This window comes from Dipodomys ordii, unplaced genomic scaffold (assembly GCF_000151885.1).
Source record: "Dipodomys ordii isolate 6190 unplaced genomic scaffold, Dord_2.0 Scaffold41, whole genome shotgun sequence".
NCBI classification, from domain to species: Eukaryota; Metazoa; Chordata; class Mammalia; order Rodentia; family Heteromyidae; genus Dipodomys; species Dipodomys ordii.
Genome location: NW_012267257.1, coordinates 962,132 through 982,256, shown reverse-complemented (window position 1 = coordinate 982,256; position 20,125 = coordinate 962,132). Strand labels below are relative to the sequence as shown.

The window sequence follows — 20,125 nt, the reverse complement described above, 5'->3', positions numbered from 1 at the left end:
TCTTCAGCTCAAGGCTAGCGCTCTACCACTGGAGCCACAGAGCCACTTCCAGCTTTTTCTGTTTATGTGGTGCTAAGGAATCGAACCCAGGGCCTCATGCTTGCAAGGCAAGCACTCTACCACTGAGCTACCTTCCCAGCCCACTACTGGGATTTTCTATTGTTGTTCCAGGACTCATGTCCATTTGTCTTTCTCTTCACTTTCATTCATTTTCTTTCTTTTACTCTTATGTCATGAGCCAACATTCTGATTAATTTTTCCTAGTTTTCTTTTTTTTTTTAAATTTTATTTAAAAGATGCTGTACAGGGCTGGGAAGGTGGCTCAGTGGTAGAATGCTTGCCTTGCGTGCATGGGGCCCTGGGTTTGATTCCTCTGTACCACATAAACAGAAAAAGCCGGAAGTGGTATGTGGCTCAAGTGGTAGAGCACTAGCCTTGAGTTGAAGAGTTGAGGGACAGTGCCCAGGCCCAGAGTTCAGGCCCCACGACTGGACCCCCCCCCCACAATAAAAGGTGCTGTACAGAGGGGTTACAGTTACATGAGTAAGGTAATGAGTACATTTCTTGTCATGCATTGTTACCCCTCCTTTGTTGTTTTCCCACTATCTTTCCTCGTTTTCTTAATTTTGAGTTCTTTCCCATTGCCTTGTCTTTCACAGGATCCTAAGGCTCTCATCGGCCATCTAAATGTCTTATCAGAAAATAAAGATAGCTCTTCACCAAAGAATTCTTCATACCACACTCTATGACACCAACATCTGTGTTTCTCAAAATGACATAAAATAATTTTGGGAACCCTAAGGCCTTATTTCCTGAAAGACAGGAATCCTGAGTGAAAATAGCCTGCTCTTATTACAAAACAATGCTTAGGGGCCATGCCGTGGTCTTCCCCTCCCTTCATACTCCACCTCTATGATGTGCAATCTGAGTAGTTCACATGTAGGCTACATTGGTTCTTTCCTTTTGTATGGCAAAACAGAATGTGGCAGAACATATAGCAGAGAAGAGAAATGTACTACAGACTCAAGTCCATGAATCACCCTTTCTCTTGTCTTTTATGGTTCAATAGGTGCCCTTGGTTCTGCAAGCCCGGCCAACATGTGCTCTGTCACTTGCAACCCAAAGAATTCTGAGTCATACTACAAAAATAGCCACATTTGTGACATCGTTCTTTACAATGGGTAAATTTGTGCAATCCACAAACATTAATTTATTTTAAACCATAGACATATATAACTAAGTAGAATGTCGCTAATGAAATATATAATTTATATACAAAATATGTAATGTAATATATATGTAAATAGTCCCTCAAGTGGCACATATTCCTTTCCATCTAAAAGAGTTAAATGGGAAAAATTTAAGGATCAAAATCATTGCTTTAAGCTCAAGACAAGGTTGGGGTCCAATTACATTTTCCCCCTTTGTGCATTCATCTATGGGGAGGAATTTGCTGCCTGGGAACCTTTGCAATAATTAATTTTTAAAATAGAATTTCTTGTTCAATGTAAGATGTAGGGCAATAAAAACAGTAGAGCATGAGCATCTGAAGTCTATTGGCCATCTGGAAACAGGAGAATTTGCCTAACTTGCATCCTGGAGGGTTTCACATTATTTATAAATAATAATGAAAAGACTTCAAGAGAGGCTCACAGTACAATCTCAAGCTGTTGGAAGCAAACTGTAAGCCCTCAGCTACCTCCCCCACTGGCAAAAAAGTGCCAACTTTGCATGGAAAGGAAACACTAGTAGCTCCATTTCCTCTCAGGCCCAGGCAGCTCTAAAAAAAGATGCAATGTGATCAGAACGTCTTAGAGTGTGGTAGCTATCTTTTGCAAAGCGAGGAGGAAGCAAAACAACAGGATGAACAGAAACTATTTGAGACTAGGAGATTTGTACCTTAGAAAAGGTGTGTAAGGGGACAGAAACATCAGAATCGACATAACTTTTTGGGAAGTGATGATCTGTTTCTACATGGCCTCTTGGGAAATTATTATTATTTGTTTTATTGTTTGTTTTCTGCATTCAATTGTGGAATTATCATTATAGTAAAACATAAACATTGCTTACTTCTTGTCTTTTTTCTTCTTTACTGGGGAGTTTCTATTTGAGTCTTAGCCTTGTTGCTTTGAAATTTTGGTCACTTCATTTCAATGACTGATCACCCCAGCAGGATATGGTTGTTTGTTTTTTAAAAAAATAAAGCGAAATTGTATATATGCAAGACTAAATTCATAACTAGTAAGATTACACATACATGTACACACTATATCTTTATGTTTTGTATATTTTCACAAATGCAAATCTTCAAGATTCTGTCAGAAGCCTGTTGTAAAATGTGCTATTGATTCACTTTGAATCTTGGCCAAGTGAACCTCTTTTTCTTCCATAAAATAGACACCTATATTTATGAACTTAATCAAAATGATCTATACTGGAATTGGTTAGGGTTGTCAAGTTCACCAAATGAAGACTGTTGGTCTCTTTATTTTTAATTTGAGGTTAATCTTAACATCAGTTGTTAAACCTGATTCTTTATCACTCTCTCCCTATTAAGGACATGATTTCCATATGAATCTGATTAAGATTAATCTGATGGGGAGACAAAGTATAAATCACTTTTATAGTAAGTTCTAAAATCATCACATTTGGGGATGATTTCAGTTTGACAAATGCTAAAACAAAACCATCCTAGCTCAGGCTCTGTGGGCTGTTGCACACCACGTGCAAACTGTAACCAGACTCTGGCTTACTTTTGTCTGTGAAAAATATCCAAATACTGTGAGGCTAATCAGAGAAATAGAAATGGCAAGTTTATGGGCTCCAAGTATCCAAAGTGTAACATGACTGGGTTATAGAACAACTAGATAGTTTAACATTATCCATTCACTAGATTCCCCAAATAATCTGCCCATTCACAAGCCCACAGAGAGGCCTATAAATTTCAAAATATATTGAAAATTTGGTGATATCAAATTTGCTCTTTTTGTAAATTCTGACAAGTGCTTATTGCCTACAACTTAGATGTACAAAAATTCCATTGCTGCTCCAAAAGTTCTCTTGTATGGTTCTTTTGTATTCAAAACCTGCTCTCTATTCTTACACCCTGGGAACCACAAGATTGTTCTTTGGCATCTTCCAGAATGAAATATAAATGACACATTGTATAATAAAGGGATTCTGTGCTTTTGTGGAAGAGATTGGGGATTCATCTTTGTTGTGTTCCTCGAAATTGTTGAGGATATATTATAGTTTGTCTATATGTTATGCAGCTGAGAGACATTTGGGTTATTCTCAGGTTTTGGGTAAATTTTAATAAAGTTATGATAACCATTCATGGAGCTTATTGTATTGACACATTTTCGTCACTTGGGTAAATATATAGCAATGAGCTCTCTGGAAATTTTTGAGAAACGTTTCCATGCCCGCTAAATTATAATCCATTGGGTATGGAGTGTTGGAATGTGTGGTTTTAAAATGCTCTACAGTGTGTTTGCTTGCTCGTTCCTTCCCTCCCTCCCTCCCTCCCTCCTTCCTTCCCTCATATTTCAGCCTCCTGAGGAACTAGGATTGCAGGCATAAGCTACCAGCACTCAGTGGGAATGTCCTTTTGAGTGTTGAAATATCTTGGAAAAAGATGTAGTGATGGTTGCACATCATGAATGTACTAAATGCCACTGAAGTATATATTTTAAAATGATTAATGCTTACTTTATTTCAGGTTCACCTCAATATTTAAAAAAAAAGCCATTCTCAGTTGATTCTGGTATTTGGAAGTGCTGATCTTGAACACTGTATCTGGATGGGTTTCATGTTTCTCATTCTTGGCCTAGTTGTCTCCTTATGAGTCTATAATAAGTTGAATATTCCTCAGGAAATTTGGGAAATCTTAAAAGTGTTTTGGAAGTTAGCAGGTAAGCCTGCATCTTTTGTACCCTCTGGCTTGGCTGGACCCAGAAATCTGAAGTCTCATCTCCAATCTAAGTAAAAGAGTGAAGGATCAACATTGCTTATCAGTTTTACCTTTTTATGTCATTTTCATGTTTTTTCCACAGTGGCAATTTTCTACAAGGAAAAGTGTCCAGGATTCTACAAGAAGTGTATTGTTAGCAAGGCACAGTGGCACATGCCTTTTAATGCCAGTTAGTTGGGAGGCAGAGATAGAAGGATTGGAAGGTTGAGATTAGCCTGAACAAAGTTACCAAAATCTTTTTTCATAAATAAATATGAGATGAAAGGATTTGTACAGGAATCAAGAGATGATATGCTTGAGGCCCTGGGTTCAATCCCTTGTACTAAAAATAATGTCTATAATCAAATGTGCTATGACTTACTTTGGATTCTGGTAAAGTAAACCACTTTTCATTTCTATAAAGTAGATTTAAAATTTTATGAAAACAATCAGGATGATCTACACTAGAATTGATTAGGATTATCAGATTTATTATATGAAAATGGCTTCTTTTTTGTTTTTGTATTTGGGAGCAATCAATCATGCTTTGCCTCTAACTCCATTAAGGAAATGGCTTCCATATTAATGCAATTAAGAATAATCAGATGAACTTACACTAAGCAAAAGGAAAGAAATGTACATATCACCTGATTTGAAAGAAATAGCTATAGTGTCAAAGTTCATAGAGTCCATAAGCTTTATTGACCACGATAATGGCAATGTGCCTCTTGAACGTTAGAATGTGTTTGTGACTTTAACTAAGTATCACTATCCCATAATACTGTGAAATTTGTGAAATTTATGTTATCACCTAGTCTCAAGAAAAAAATTAAGAAAATAAGATGTAACAAAAGAGTAATCTGATGAGGAAACAGAGTGTAACTTACTTTTAAATAAAGTTCTAAAGTCACTAGCTGATTATTAAAAATAAACTAATCCTAGGAATAATCTTTGAGTGGTCAGGATTGGATTGGTAGGTATTAATTTACATCTTTCTTCCTCCCCTCCTCCCCCCTCAGTGGAAACACAACTGCTTATTGCACATTCAACTATATAGCAACCTCACTCATTTGTATATTCACAACCCCAGAAAGGCCAGGCCTTTCTGGCCTGAGAAAAACTAGCCAGATGTCCATAGGAGAGAGATAGTGAGGTAAAAACAGTACAGGGCAATGTTATACAAGACCTTAGTTCTGTATTTTCCTTTACCTTTAAAGGCTAAAGCAGAGGCACTGGGAAAAGCAGAGACAAGACACAGAGAGTCCTTTCCAGGTTTTTATGGATACCTGTTCTCCACTCACAACTTCCTTTATACTCTGCCACTTCAGATATATTTACATTCTTACATTTCCTGCTTTCGACTTTTTAAAATCATTTGAACTTTTAACTTCCTGTCAAACCACAGGATTCTTGTACACGAAAGCTTTCTCTTTCTGGGATGTGTCTTCTTAGTTGTTTTGAGGTTGAAGGAATGAGTCAAAGGAAAAAAGTAGCTAGAAGTTGGAGCTTGGGGTTGTACTCAGTCCCTCCCACTTTACTGAAACTTCCATTGCAGTGGGGTGGAAGAATCCTTTAGGAACTCTAGGCAGCACCACAGTTCCTGATATCCTGGGTAGGACTAAACTTTAGAATCTGAAGAAGACATAGTTTGGTCGAGGACCCTGGCCTACTCCCCCAGGGCATTTCTTCTCTTTTTTTTTCTCCTCTTCAGAGAGAATAGTCTCAACATTATAGAATTTCAAACATTTCTCTTCTCCCTTGCTAGTTATCTTTGCTTTATTTCCCAGTAGGAGTTCCTCTGTGAAAGGTAGACAGGACTTCACTTAAAGCAGGGACGGGGCAGCCTAGAAGGACATAGTGTATTGTGAATGTCTCATGGCTTACTTGGATCTCATCTGACCACCAGCAAGAGGAGGAAGTTAGAACTCATCATGGACACCTCGCCATCCCACAGTCCTCTGCCTTCTCAGATGGATGATGTAGGGTGAGGAGTGTTCACCAAGGACTTGATCTGGAGACAAGGTACACAAAGGCAAACATAGTTGTTCTCTTTATTTCCTCTAGTTCTTGGTGCCTTTAGAGACTCTCGGAGTGAGAATTGCCCTAGAAGAACTTTGTGTAAAGTGCCATTTTTGACCACTTCTTTTTTCCTCAATCTTCCTTATTCTGTCTCTTAACTTCCTTCAAACCTATTTAAGACAGGACCACAGCTTTGGTGAATGATGGGATCTTAACACATTTGCCTTCTTTGCCTCCAGGCAACATTGTATCCTTTTCTCACATTACCTTAAGGAATGAGTAGGGCAGGGTAGGAGGAAAATGGTAGGGATATATATATATATATATATATATATATATATATCCCTACCATATTAATGAAGCTCAACATGGCTCTGAATTATTGATCCTCCTGCCCCAGTCTCCCAAGTGTTAGCATTATAGGCATAAACTAGCCTGCTCAGCTTTCAGGATTTTTGTTTGTTTGTTTTGGTCAGTCGTTGGGCTTGAACTCTGGGCCTGGGCGCTGTTCCTGAGCTCTTCAGCTCAAGGCAAGTGCTCTACCACTTGAGCCTCAGTGCCACTTCTGGCTTTCTGGTGGTTAATTGGAGCTAAGAGTCTCACAGATTTTTCTGCACAGGCTGGCTTTGAACCTCAGTCCTCATATCTCAGCCTCAGCTAAGATTACAGGAGTGAGCCACCAGCACTCAGCTTGGGGCATTTTTTGGTAAGGGAACATTTAAGTGCTAATATGTCATAAAATTTCCTCAAATATTTGTATATAGATCTCTCTTCCCATATGTATGTATGTGTATATATATGTGTGTGTGTGTACATATGTGTATATATGTGTGTATATATATACACATACACACACACACACATATATATATATATCCATCTCCAAACTCTAGACTATTACATGAAAACATGTTACTATGCATATCCATCTATCCAGTAAATAATTAGGAATCTCTCCTGTTTTCATTCCACTAAACTATATAATATAATTATATACTGCACCATTTGGTAGAGAGGAGTGGAGAAGTAACCAAGATAAGAAGGTAAATAACTGACTCAAAGCAATTATTGTTTGGAATTTATTACCAAAAAGAATTAGACAAGCTTGCAAGCACAGACTTGATGATCCCTGCAGGAAATGATAGCACTGTTTCCTAGGCTGTAAGGGACACCAAGAAAGACATCTTGACTTCAGGGCACAATTTCCACAAGGCTGTAGTTCTTTCTGTCTACCTCCCACACTGGTTCCAAGAGTGGCTAGCAGGCTCTGTTCTGTTTTTGGGAGCATGTCTATTTGGGAGATAGTGGTGTGATTGCCGACAAAAGTTCAAACTGAGTTCTATTTATAGCTCCTGGTGACTCATTAATGTTACCTTAGCAAAGGCTAGAAGCCAGCCTTCTATTATTTTATTAGTAAAAATCATTCTCACTAGAACATTCTGATGAAATAAAAAAGCAAGCTGTAAAGCCCTCCAAGCAATTTGCATGTCAATCTCTTAAAAAACGAAATATATATACACATATATAATTATCTTTAAGTAGTTGTACTAAGGAATTAATAGCATGTCAGTCTTTAAAGTGGTTTAATAGAAGCACCTATACATTCCATATTCAAGGTACAATCGTCAAAGGTACCTATGCTAATTAACATAGAGGTTTTGCGGTAATGGAAAAAAAATTCACTAATAGCCTTCTACAGAGTTCAGCTAGCAATTGATCTGGAAAGTATGTTAAACAACCTTCAAAAGTGTTTCTGTTCCCAGAAGCTGTCATGCCCTTTGTGACATTTCCAGACCTGTGATCCTTACACTCAGTATTCTGATTCCAACAGAGAAGTCTTGGTTGGGGTAAGGCTGTGCTCTATGGTAAGAGGGTAAGGAAAGGCTTTGAAGCTGCTATAGCTTTAATCTAATCAGTCTGAAAAACAATCTCTGTGGTTAAGCATGTTAAATCCCCCTGTGCTTCATAGCAGCTCAGCTAAAGGTTATTATCATGAAGACTGGAATGAGTAGGAGCTAACAGACCAAAGAGCTCTCGCTGAGAGGAGTTCACAGAAGTTGCTCATCTGCTTTGTATTTTGGTGGAACCTCATAATCAGATGCTACTATAAGCATTGTTAAGCATAAAGCATAGGAAATCTCCCAATAACAAGTGATGATAAGGGCTTGAAATAACTGGAATGTTTACAGATTGCTGATGGGAATGCAGAATAGTAGAGACACTTTAAAGAACAGTTTAACTTGGAAAAATAACCATGTACATAGTCTATATACACAGTGTAACAAACTTGTACCTAGCAATTTATCCAAGACAAGTGAGGGGGAAAAGCCATGTATAAGTCTTAATCCCCCTTCTTCAGCTGCCCAAATGTTGTACCTACAGGCATGTGCCACCACATCCAGCAACAATTCCATCTTCTAGAGCAGGGGCTGACAGATTATAGCATGTGAGTCAAATGGCCCTTGTTTGTGAATGACCTATAAATTAAGAAGGACCTTTGAATTTTGCTTGATTATTAAATTTGAGGTAATTATAGATTTAGATGTAATTATATCTATTTCACCTAACACTACTGAATTATAAACTCAAAAACAATAAAATAATAAAATTTATGTGTAGTTCACCATAGTTAAAGGAGATGAAATATTATGGAAATTCACACAGTTTCCTAATGGAACATCTTACAAAACCATGCAAATATAATATAGAGTCATCAAATCTTATTCAGACTTACCCAGTTTTATGTGAATTCCTCTATGTGGCTTTTATATTCTTAAATGCTTAAAAATGAGAAAACAAATATTGTGTACATGAACATGATACAAAGTTCAAATTTCAGTACCCACAAATAAGTTTGATAGGAAAACAGCCACATTCATTACACTTTTTAATTTTCATATCACCTTTAGCTACTTTAAGAAAAATTGGTGGGATGAGAATGTGGCTTAGTGGTAGAGTGCTTCTGTAATGTGTATGAAGCCTAGGGTTCGATTCCTCAATACTATATAAACAGATAAAAGCCAGAAGTGGTGCTGTGGCTCAAGTGGTAGAGTTAGCTAGCCTTGAGCAAAAAGAAGCTCAGTGACAGTGCCCAGGCCCTGAGTTCAAGTCCTATGACCGGACAATAATAAGTGTTAATAATAACAATAATTTGTTATTATAAAGGTGATGTAAAGAGAGGTTATAGTTACGTGAGTTAGGTAAAGAGTACATTTCTTTCTTTCCTCTCTTCCAGTTTTTCCCTTCCATCCCCACCCATGTTATAAAGTTCATTTTCAACATAGTATCCAGTGAGTACCACTGTTGCATGTGACTACTTTTTGAGTTGTAGTGAGAAACTATATGGCTTACAAGGCAACAACTATTTATTATGATCGAGACTTTTGCAGAGAAAGTTTGCTGACTTTTATTCTACAATACAACTAGCTATCAAAATTGAAGCCATGATTATAAAATAACTTGAAGGAAATGACTGGACAATATGCGTAACCTTAGGCAAGTGAATCATAGTGAACACGAGCTCTAGGCTCACGTTCTCAGCCTGGCTCCAGTTATTTATCCTGTCCTAGCTTCTCATACTTGAGCACAACTAGAGTTTTAGGGAAAAAAGGGTGGCGGGGGGTGGGGAGAATGAAGGGAAGCAATAAATACTTTCTGCTATTGTCAAAAGCTGGTATCTTCAAACTGTTGTGAAGTTTACCATTTCCCCTTAGCAAACATGAGACAGTAAGATACATGTGTCCTTAAGGAGGACTACTAAATAAGATTTATTTTCTTCATTCTTCCTCTATCCCTTTAAAAATTGAGAGATAACTTAGTATCTGTTTAGGGACATGAGAGATGAAGAAAGGTACAGATTTTGTGAGACTTTATCTAGTGTGATGACCTAACATTTCTGCTCTCCCTTTCATACCCTTTCATACATCCTAACCCAAGATGATGATATCGTAGGTGAGGTCTTTGGGGGAAGTGGTTAAATTGAGAGGGTGGAGCCTGAATGAATGAGATTAGTGTCCTTATTGAAGGTCCTAGAGAGACAAGAGGATAGCCAAGTTTGGTTAAGGTGGGTTACTTGGTTTGAGCTCAAAAGAAGCACAACAAAACACCAAATAAACACCCAAACCAAAAGAACCCTCCAAGAATAACAAAACAAACCCAAAGAGGGTCAGTAGAGGGCTGCCTTGACCCAGTGAGGACATGTTAAAGGAGGTGCCATTTCTATGAATTGGGAAACAGGCCTTTACTAAATACAGAAACTGCTGGTGCCTTGATCATGGACTTACCAGATTCCAGAACTATGAGAGAAAATCTGTTCTTTACAAACTTCCCAGTCTGCCATATTTGTTATAGCAGCCCAAAAGGACTAAGACATTCAGATTAAATCATGAATATGGATGCATTTGTATCAACAATCAACCCTACAACAAATCTTTACTAAATACCTTTTGTGTGGCAGGCTCTGGGGACATAGCAATTTATACACTAGAGGAAACCTTAGGTCTCAGGGAGCTTGTGTTCTAGCAAGCAGTATCAAAGTATTAATCTTGTATGACCTACTAAGCAACCCTTTCCTGTGGGTCTGAATGTATATTTTGTTGTTGTTGTTGTTGTACAGGTGAACAAAGTGTTTACAGTTATATAAGTCAGGTAATGAGTACATTTCTTTTTGAACAGTGTCACCTCGTCCCTCATTTTTCCCTCTTTAACCTCCACCCCCACGAGGTGTATAGTTCATTTTCAGTATAGTGTCTACTGAGTATCACTGCCACATTTGTTCACTCTTTGTCCTGCCATTTTTGTGTTCTCTTTACACTTCCCCAAACAGATAAACTTACATGCAAGACAGAAAGTACAGAAATTAAAAACACAAACAAAGGGGAGAAAAAAAGCAAAATAACAATAAACTTGTTTCTATTTCTTGGAGTTCATTTCTGTAAACATCTTTTTTTTTTTTTGGTCGGTCATGGGGCTTGAACTCTGGGCCCGGGCTCTGTCCCTCTGCTCTTCAGCTCAAGGCTAGCACTCTGCCACTTGAGCCACAGCACCACTTCCAGTTTTCTGAGTGGTTTATTGGAGATAAGAGTCTCACAAACTTTCCTGCCTGGGCTGGCTTTGAACCAAGATCCTCAGATCTCAGCCTTCTGAGTAGCTAGGATTACAGGTATGAGCCACCAGCGCCCAGCTATCACCATCATTTTATATGATCATATGCACATATTGAGCCTTTGTGATCCTCTTCTAAGAATATCCTCCTTTGGTCTCACTGTGAATATTTAGAGTCTCATATAATTTTAATTTTTTTTTTTTAGTCTGCCATGGGGCTTGAGCTCTGGGCTTGGGCACTGTCCCTCTGCTCTTTAGCTCAAGGCTAGCACTCTAGATAATTCTTAAATCTCAGCCTCCTGAATAGCTAGGATTACAGGTATGAGTCACTGGTGCCAGGCAATTTTAATGTATTAAATTTTTTATTGTTATTCTAAAGGCAATGTACAGATTACAGTTACATAAGTACAGGGATTACAGTTACATAAATCTGGTATTGAATACATTTCTTTTTGGATAATGTCACCCCTTCCTTTGCCTCTCCATTTTTTCCACCCATCCCAATCTACAAATTGTATAGTTCATTTTCTTTCTTTCTTTTTTAATTGTGAAAATACTGTACAGAGGAGTTACAATTACATGGGCAAGATAATGAGTACGTTTCTTATCAAGCATTGTTGCCTCCTCTTTGTTTCCCCTTCCCATCCCTTCCGGTACGCCCCGCACTTCCCCCCACCTGATCCTCCCCCCACCCCACCAAAGTTGTAAAGTTCGTTTTTAGACATAACGACTTGTACATCTCGTTGTTGCAATGGGTCCACCTGGATCCCTATTTAAACAATGTTTTTCCCTTCCCCTCCACAAATTATACCAACATCAAATACAGTGAAAGCAGGGGTTATACTGTGGGGGAGGGACATAAAAACAACATAGAAATCATCTTATAAATATGTTAGAAACAATTGCATGAAAGAGAAAAAAAAACATTTGAATACTTATCTTGGGGTTCATTCCCCTAACATCAACTATCAGAAAAAATGATCTTGCCCCATTTGTTAGTAAATGGAAAGACTTGGAAAAAACTATATTAAGTAAAGTAAGCCAGGCTTAAAGAAACGTAGGTCCCATGGTTTCCCTTATTTGCAATAACTAGTATATGTCTGAGTCAAGCAGAAAAGGTCAGATAAGTTGATGTATAGTTCATTTTCAACTTAGTGTCTACTGAGTATCTCTTCTGCATTTGCTCACCCTTTTCTTTCCATTTCTGTGTTCACCCCTTACTCCCCCCCTGAAAGATAAACATAAGACAAAAAGAAAAGAAAGCAAAAATAACAAAAAAGGAAAAAGCCTCTTGTTTCCATTTCCTGATGTTCCTTTGAGTACTTAATGTATTTTTGAAGTTTGACTTTCCTTTCTTAGGTAATATAATGAATATATCAGTAGTCATTTCAACTCATGGTGGAATTGAAACTCTCAGAAAATCTAGTATATGCAGGATCTCAATTTACCCACCTCTTCATTTTAGGAATAAGAAATCTGAGAAAGGTGTCTGTGATTAAAATAGAGAAAATCAATATTATCTACAAGAGGGTTGGTAGCAGAGTGAAGTGTGCATGTGTGTGTTTGTGTGTTCCTGTGTGTGTATATGTGTGTGTGTGTGTGTGTGTGAGAGAGAGAGAGAGAGAGAGAGAGAGAGAGAGAGAGAGAGAGAAAGAGAGAGAGAGGAGGGAGATCTTGAGATCCCTTCCATGAACAAGGTACTTGAACAGTAGAACTCCTACCTACTCAGGAGGCTGAGATCTAAAGTTTGACACATTTTATCCTCGGTAGAAGAGTGTATGGGACTTTGTGTCCAAAATAGCAAATACAAAGTTGGGCTGGAGACCTGACTCAAGTGGTAGAATGTCAGCTAAGTAAGCAAGCAAGTCAAGTAAGTTCAAGGTCCTAAGGATATATCAAATGCATAATGAAACATACACAATAATTAGAAAGGAAGGAAAAAGGACAATATAAAATGGAGCCAAGAATGCAACTACCCATTGTTACTAGGCATAACCTAGCTGTGATTTGGGGGCTTACCAGTCACCAGCTTGAAATGAGAACATGGATGCTTATACAGGTTATGTAGTTGGTCAGACAAAAAGCCCAGTGATGCCGGGCGCCAGTGGCTCATGCCTGTAACTCTACCTGCTCAGGAGACTGAGATCTGAGCATCACGGTTCAAAGCCAGTCCAGGCAGGAAAGTCCGTGAGAATCTTATCTCCTATTAACCACTGGAAAACTGGAAGTGGTACTGTGGCTTAAGTGGTAGAGCGCTAGCCTTGAGCCGAAGAGCCGGAGGGACAGCTGCCCAGGTCCAGAGTTCAAGCCCCATGACCGACAAAAAAAAAAAAAAAGCCTAGTGACCACACAGAAGTACACTGTAGTTCTGTTCATGGACCTATGACCTGAACATTTTATTTTATTTAGAATAAGACAGTGAGCATGTTGAACAATGTTCTCAATTACATACTCAGTAGAGATTTTGTGACTAGCTCTTTCCTATAGCATAATCTAACATCTTGCAGTCTAGCAAATTCTACTCTAGGGGTAGATTTCTTGAAATTATATTGTAACTTTAAATAGTTACAAACGTGTTGCCAATCCATAGCTTGATTAAATGAATTTTATAACACCTGCTTATTTTTTAAGAGGCACCAATTAAGGAAATAAGGAACTGAGACTAGGCAATGGGTTTTTATTAAAGATTATTAATTCTTATACAATGGTGGAACCAGATTGTGTGTAAGTCCTGAAGCTTACCCAATTCAAGGAACTTTCTAAGAGAAAGGATATAAAATTAAAATATAAAAATCAGGGTAAGCCAAGAGTTGATGTCTCATACCTGTAATCCTAGCCACTCAAGAGGCTGAGAGCTGAGAATTGTGGTTTGAAGCCAGCAAAGTCTGTGAGATTCTTAGCTCCAATTAAATACCCCAAGAAACAGAAATGGAGCTGAGCTCAAGTGGTAGAGTGCTAGCCTTGAGGGGAAAAAATTCAGGGACAGTTCCCAGGCTGTGAGTTCAAGCCCCAGAATGGGCATCAGTAAAATAAAATAAAGTAAATCAGCATAACATATATTGGGGAAAAAATCATAAATTCTTGGAGGAGGATTTTGAGGGTGGTTCTGTGGTAGTTGCTTGCCGAATCTGATTCCCAGTGTACATGTGCACACACGCAAACAACCCCCCCCCAAAACAACAGCAACAACAACAACAAACCAAAGACATGACACACGCATCTTTTTCCTCTGAGATTAGGCCATTTACTAGAAATCTTTACATAGAAACAATTCCTGAATATGACCCGCCTTCCCTTTCCTGCCAGCCGTGAACCCCAGCACCCATAGGAGCAAGAGAAAGACTTCACAGTGAAAGTTTCATGAACTTGCTGCTTTGAAGAAAATCTCAGTTCCCGTCACTGTCTATCATCTTTTCCTACAAGTCTAAGCTTTCTTTCTCTGATAATGCAAATATTGAGCTGATGTTGACAAGGTCCCACATAATTTAATGTCTTTATTTCTTTGGAAATGGCTTCATCTCCATCTGGAAGGCATAATAGCTTCCAGCTTCCTCCTTTAAATGTGAAGTGATAGTGCTCTATCTGGTCACTTAAGGAGCCAAGTATGGGCATTTTTGACTGCCATATAAGAAAATGTTCAGAACAGTGTTTTGAGGTCAAACGGGAGGAATTTGAGAATGGCTCTTTTCTGGAGGCAAAGAAAGTATTGGGAAAGTGCTGTTTTTGAATGCATTCACTAATTTCCTCTATTCAAATAAATACTTTTCTGTCCTGTGTAAAGTGCTAGGTTTTTGTTGGCAAACTGAGCACATTGCTTTCAGCTTGTAACTAATGAATAAATTGAAAGTAGAAAAGTCAGAGGACACAACCATTTCCAATCTGAAAAGTAAAATGTAAAATTTACTTCTAGAAGAATATTGTGTATGACTTGGAGAAAAATTCACATCAACTCTACCAATTTTAACATGCAATCTTAGACATGTGGGTTTTGTTTAAAGTGTTTCCTCTTTATTTCTTGTTACTCTTGAATTTAAACAGTGTTGGTGCAGTTGTCGCACAATAAGTTTCCTGCGGTAAGAGGAAAGAATCACAGGCTGAGTTTGTCTGAAGAAAGGAAGGCTGGCTGCTGATAATTTAGTGCTGAATACAAAATGATCAGAGTTTTGTTTTTTCCTTTGCCTGCCATGTGGTCAGGGTTTTATGCTGTCCCTGAGCTTTTTATGCTCAAGACCAGTACTTTACCACTTGAACCACAACTCCAGTTCCAGCTTTTTGGTGATTAATTGGAGATAAAAGTTTCATGGTCTTTCCTACTTGGGCTGGCTTCAAACTGTGATCCTCAGATCTCAACCTTCTGTAGGATTACAGGTATGTACCACCAATTTGAGGCATGATCAGATATTTTAAGAGAAAGTGATAAGTTTAGCACAAGAGGATTCTTTTGCATGCTATGGTAACTTCTGGTATCTAAGCCTCTGGCAACTGCCTTGCTAGCAGGGATTCCCTCCCAGGTCCCTGGAGACAGGGGTGTGCTGGAGAGCCAGGTCTGTGTGTACCTTGAAACTAAGTCTGAAAAGCAGGTCTGGGATCCTCCGGAATGATTATTTCGTCTCTGATGGACAGGCCTCTGGAAAGGCTGGGAAGTATATACACTTGATGTCCTTGCTTAGGTATGCACAGGGCCACCAAGGAGAATACAGTACAGATGTACATATGTGTTTGCCTAGGAGATGGTGTAGGAAAAGAATGAGAAGCAACAGTTAAGAAAGAAAAAGAAAGAAAGGCCGGGCGCTGGTGGCTCACGCCTGTAATCCTAGCTACTCAGGAGGCTGAGATCTGAGGATCGCGGTTCAAAGCCAGCCCGGGCAGGAAAGACCGTGAGACTCCTATCTCCAATAAACCACCAGAAAACCGGAAGTGGCGCTGTAGCTCAAGTGGTAGAGCACTCGCCTTGAGCTGAAGAGCTGAGTGACAGCTGAGGAAATAGATGCATGTATAGGTTCCAACTTCTATCTGGGGAGAACAAAAGCAAAAAATACAAAATTATAGTAGAAGCAGTGTGGCCAGAGCTTACAGAATGGGGTGGGATACCATTGAGGGGACAGACTGATGTACAGCTGCTGCCTGGAATGTGGATTTTGGTTATGGCCATATGAATATTGTGATGTGTGTTAAAAGGTTCTCTGCCAGGTGCTGGTGGCACATGCTTGTAATCCTACTCAGGAGGCTGAGATCAGATGATCGAGGTTCAATATCAGCTTGAGCAGGGCAGGAAAGTCCGCGAGACTCTTTATCTTCAATTAAACACACACACACACACACACACACACACACACACCACGCGCGCGCCAGAAATGTAGCTATAGCTTAGATGGTAGAGCAGTAGCCTTGAGCTTTGAGCCTAAAAGCTCAGGCACAGAATCTAGGCTCTGAGTTCAAGCTTCAGGACCAGCACCAAAAATAAAAAAAATGGTTGTCTAGTGCTGGTAGCTCATGTCTGTTATCCTAGCCACTCAGAAGGCTGAGATCTAAGAATTACTGTTCAAAGCTGAATGGAATAGGAAAGTTCGTGAGACACTCTAGAACAAGAAAATGAACTCATGTGGGGCTGGTAAGGTGGCTCAGTGGTAGAGCACTTACCTTGCATGCCTGAGGCCCTGGGTTTGGTTCCTTAGCACCACATAAGCAAAAAGAAAAAAGCCAGAAGTGGCACTGTGGCTCAAGTGGTAGAGTGCTAGCCTTGAGCTGAAGAGCTGAGGGACAGCGCCCAGGCCCAGAGTTCAGGCCCCACGACTGGACCCCCCCCCCAAAAAAAAGGAAAGAAAATGAACTAATAAAACTCAAATTCTTTACTTGGGACACAGAGGTAGGAAGATAGTAAATTCAAGACCTGCCTGGGCTAAAGCAAACAAACAAGACAGAGAATCAAACTCTAAACTTCTGTCTAAAATTGTATGAGCAGCATATTGACTTTTGAAAAAAATCAAATATGTGTTCACTAGAAATAGTGAAAGAGGACGAATAGTTTAGTTGGTGCAGCATTCTGTCTACCATCCTTCTCTAAGAATTCCTGCCTCGGTGTGGGTGCTAGGCACCAGGAAGCTGGGACCTGTCTCCATCTGTGGGTCTCCATGTGTTGTATTTCTCAGGATGCAGTGATTGTGCCTCTACTACTTCAGGGCATATATTTTTTTCTTTGAAGAAAAACAGCACAACCTCAGCAGGGTGCTGTTAGCTCACACCTAAATTGTAGCTACCTGGGCAACTGAAAACAGGAGGATCAGGATTTAAGGCCAGCCCAAGCAAAAAGGCTCATGAGTCCCCCATCTCAATTTATAGCTGGGCAAGGTAGCACATGCCCATCATCCTAGCCATGAACAGGAAGCCTCAAACAGATTCATACTAGGCATGTACCCAGGCAGGAAGAGACACTTTATCTCAAAAATATCCAGCCAGGCAGGTGCCAGTGGCTCACACCTGTAATCCTAGCTACTCAGGAGGCTGAAATCTGAGAAGTGTGGTTTGAAGCCAGCCCAGGCAGGAAAGTTCATGAGCTTTTTATTTCAAATTAACTATCAAAAAACAGAAGTGGTGCTGTGGTTCAAAATGGTAGAGCCCTAACCTTGAAGTGACAAAGCTTGGGACAGTACCCAGGTGCTGAGTTCAAACCCTATGACCACCACCACCAACAACAAAAAAAACCTGCTAAAAAAGGGCTGGAGGTATGGCTCAGTGGTAGAGCATCTGACACCATAAGTTCCATTCTATATTCGGCTAGAAAAGAAAAAAGAAGAAACAACACTGCCTCTGAATATAAGCTAGCTATTTGATGTGGTGTTCAGCTGAGGGCATGGAACTAAGTTCAAATACTGTAAGAAAATGTGCCTACTATACATCCTGCCTGTGAGGAAATTAAGGGAATTTTTCTTTTCTTTGGTAGCGGGGCCTGAAACTCTGGGCCTCTTCAGCTCAAGGCAAGCACTCTGCCACTTGAGCCATGGCACCACTTCCGGTTTTCTGGTAGTTAATTGGAGATAAGAGTCTCATGGATTTTCCTGCCGGGGCTGGTTTTGAACCGTGATCCTCAGATCTCAGCCTCCTGAGTAGCTAGGATTACAGGCGTGAGCTATCGGCGTCCAGCAAGGGATTTTCAAAGTGAACACATAGTTCTTTTTCTCCACTTCTTCTCCATGTCCTCCTACATCCTTATCCCAGAATACACAATTCCTATCTTTGGAACCTCGCCTCTTTCCAAGAGGTGAGTACATCATATCTAAGGTTGAAGGAAGGGCACTAGCCAGAAAAACTTCAGCTCCCTTTAGTTCATACTTCACTCATAAGCAAATAAACTTGAGAACTGTTTTCCACTGTGAAAGAAAAGATCTGTGAAATGAAGTTATTTTGGCTTATATTTTTTGCCTTCTTCAGTCTTCAGTGATCATGTCTCAACTTGTAGACTAATGATAACCACAGGTGTGGCTTCTCTTTAAATGAAACATTCCTGTTATTCTGAAGCTCTCAAATGGGTCAATCTACCATAGACAGTGAATCAATGGGGATTTGATGCTGAATGGGATGATGATTGGCTTTGATGCCCTGTAAATTTCCTCCTAAATCTCTTACTCAATGGTAGTATTCTTACAATCCTAAAACTAGTGTGTATGTGTGTGTGTGTGAGAGAGAGAGAGAGAGAGAGAGAGAGAGAGAGGAGAGGAGAGAGAGAGAAGAGAGAGAGGAGAGAGAGAAAGAGAGAGAGAGAGAGAGAGAGAGAGAGAGAGAGAGAGAAGGGGGGCTTCATTTTTTCTTTAACAGAACACATTAGCTCTCCAGATGTTTAGTTCTTATTTCTTTTGGAAGCAGGGAGTCCTGGGTCTGTAGCTGGGCTGTGGGTATCACTGCCTTAATTGCACAGATCTACTGTGCACCTAGTTAATGACCTTGCTCTCCTCTTGTTAGGTCAGTACACCCACAAAGGCATGGATTAGTTAAATTTAAGGAATAGTCAGTGTTATTTTAAAATGTTTGGGCTCTAGAATCCTGAGCTAGGTAAAGAGGTTGAATTGGAGTCCTTCCCTATGTGTAGAGCAGAAATCTGGAGCTGAAGGCCAGGACATCTGGGTGAGGACAGCCAGGCACTAGGGTGGGCAATGATACTTGCTGAGGACTCCTGTAACCTTTGCTTTGATTGTTGGCCAGCCTGCTGGTCTCAGTTTCTGTGAAGCTAGCCTTACTTTGCTGTGAGCCAGTTTTACCTTTTCTGGGAAAGGCTTTCTGGGCCAGTGACCTTTATCCAGTGATGCTCAAAAATTTTTCCTGCTAAGATTCACTCCATTTCAGGGACATAAAAAATTGACACTGGGGCTGGGATGTAGCTCAGTGGCAAAGTACTTGACTAGCAAGTGCAACATCCTGAATTGGATCCCCAGTATGAAAAAAGAAAAGAACAAAAACAAAAACACCCCACCCACAAAAACTAGGCTGATGCCAACGGGCTTACGGAGCCTACCTCTGAGGATCCCTTCCCATATGGCCTTTCCACTGTTTCTCTCAGCCCCAACCCCATGTCCTGAGAGTTCTCTCTGGTGGGAGGAGGAGGCAAGGCCTGGGACTTCCCTGCTTCGTAAGCCTCAACTGATCAAGCCTCACCTCCCTATTTCTTTTAGAAAATCCTCCCTGCTCTACTACCATTCCCCAGTTCCTACCCTATACCAGTACTCATATGGTACAAGATACATTGTTCTACTGGCCTACTTGTTTACCTGTCACTCAAAATGGTTACCTCTTGAAGAATAAGAACTTGATTTGATTCATCCTTGCATTGGCTTTGCACCTGGCCCATAGTTCCAGAAATTGGTGTTGGGGAATGAATGACTGGCAAGGATAGGTTTCCCTTCTTATAATATTGCCAGTGACTCTGTCTGTCTGTCTGTCTGTCTCTATGTGTGAATGTTTTTAACTTCTAAAATAACATATTTTTCAAATAAACAAAAAGCATAGAGAAGAGCATAACAATCCTTTATCCACATTTATTTAAAGTAATGGCCAACCTCT

The 20,125-nt window shown here is 39.8% G+C and overlaps 1 protein-coding gene across 1 annotated transcript in view; it reads right to left on the bottom strand.

Moving 5' to 3' along the window:
• Il6st (interleukin 6 signal transducer) overlaps positions 1–19,913 on the bottom strand; it is a 99,329-nt gene extending 79,416 nt beyond the window's left edge. Inside the window, exon 1 of the mRNA XM_013018503.1 lies at positions 19,834–19,913. Within this exon, the coding sequence (XP_012873957.1) occupies positions 19,834–19,913 (80 nt within the window). The remainder of the gene's footprint in view (positions 1–19,833) is intronic.
• Between the last annotated feature and the right edge of the window lie 212 nt (positions 19,914–20,125).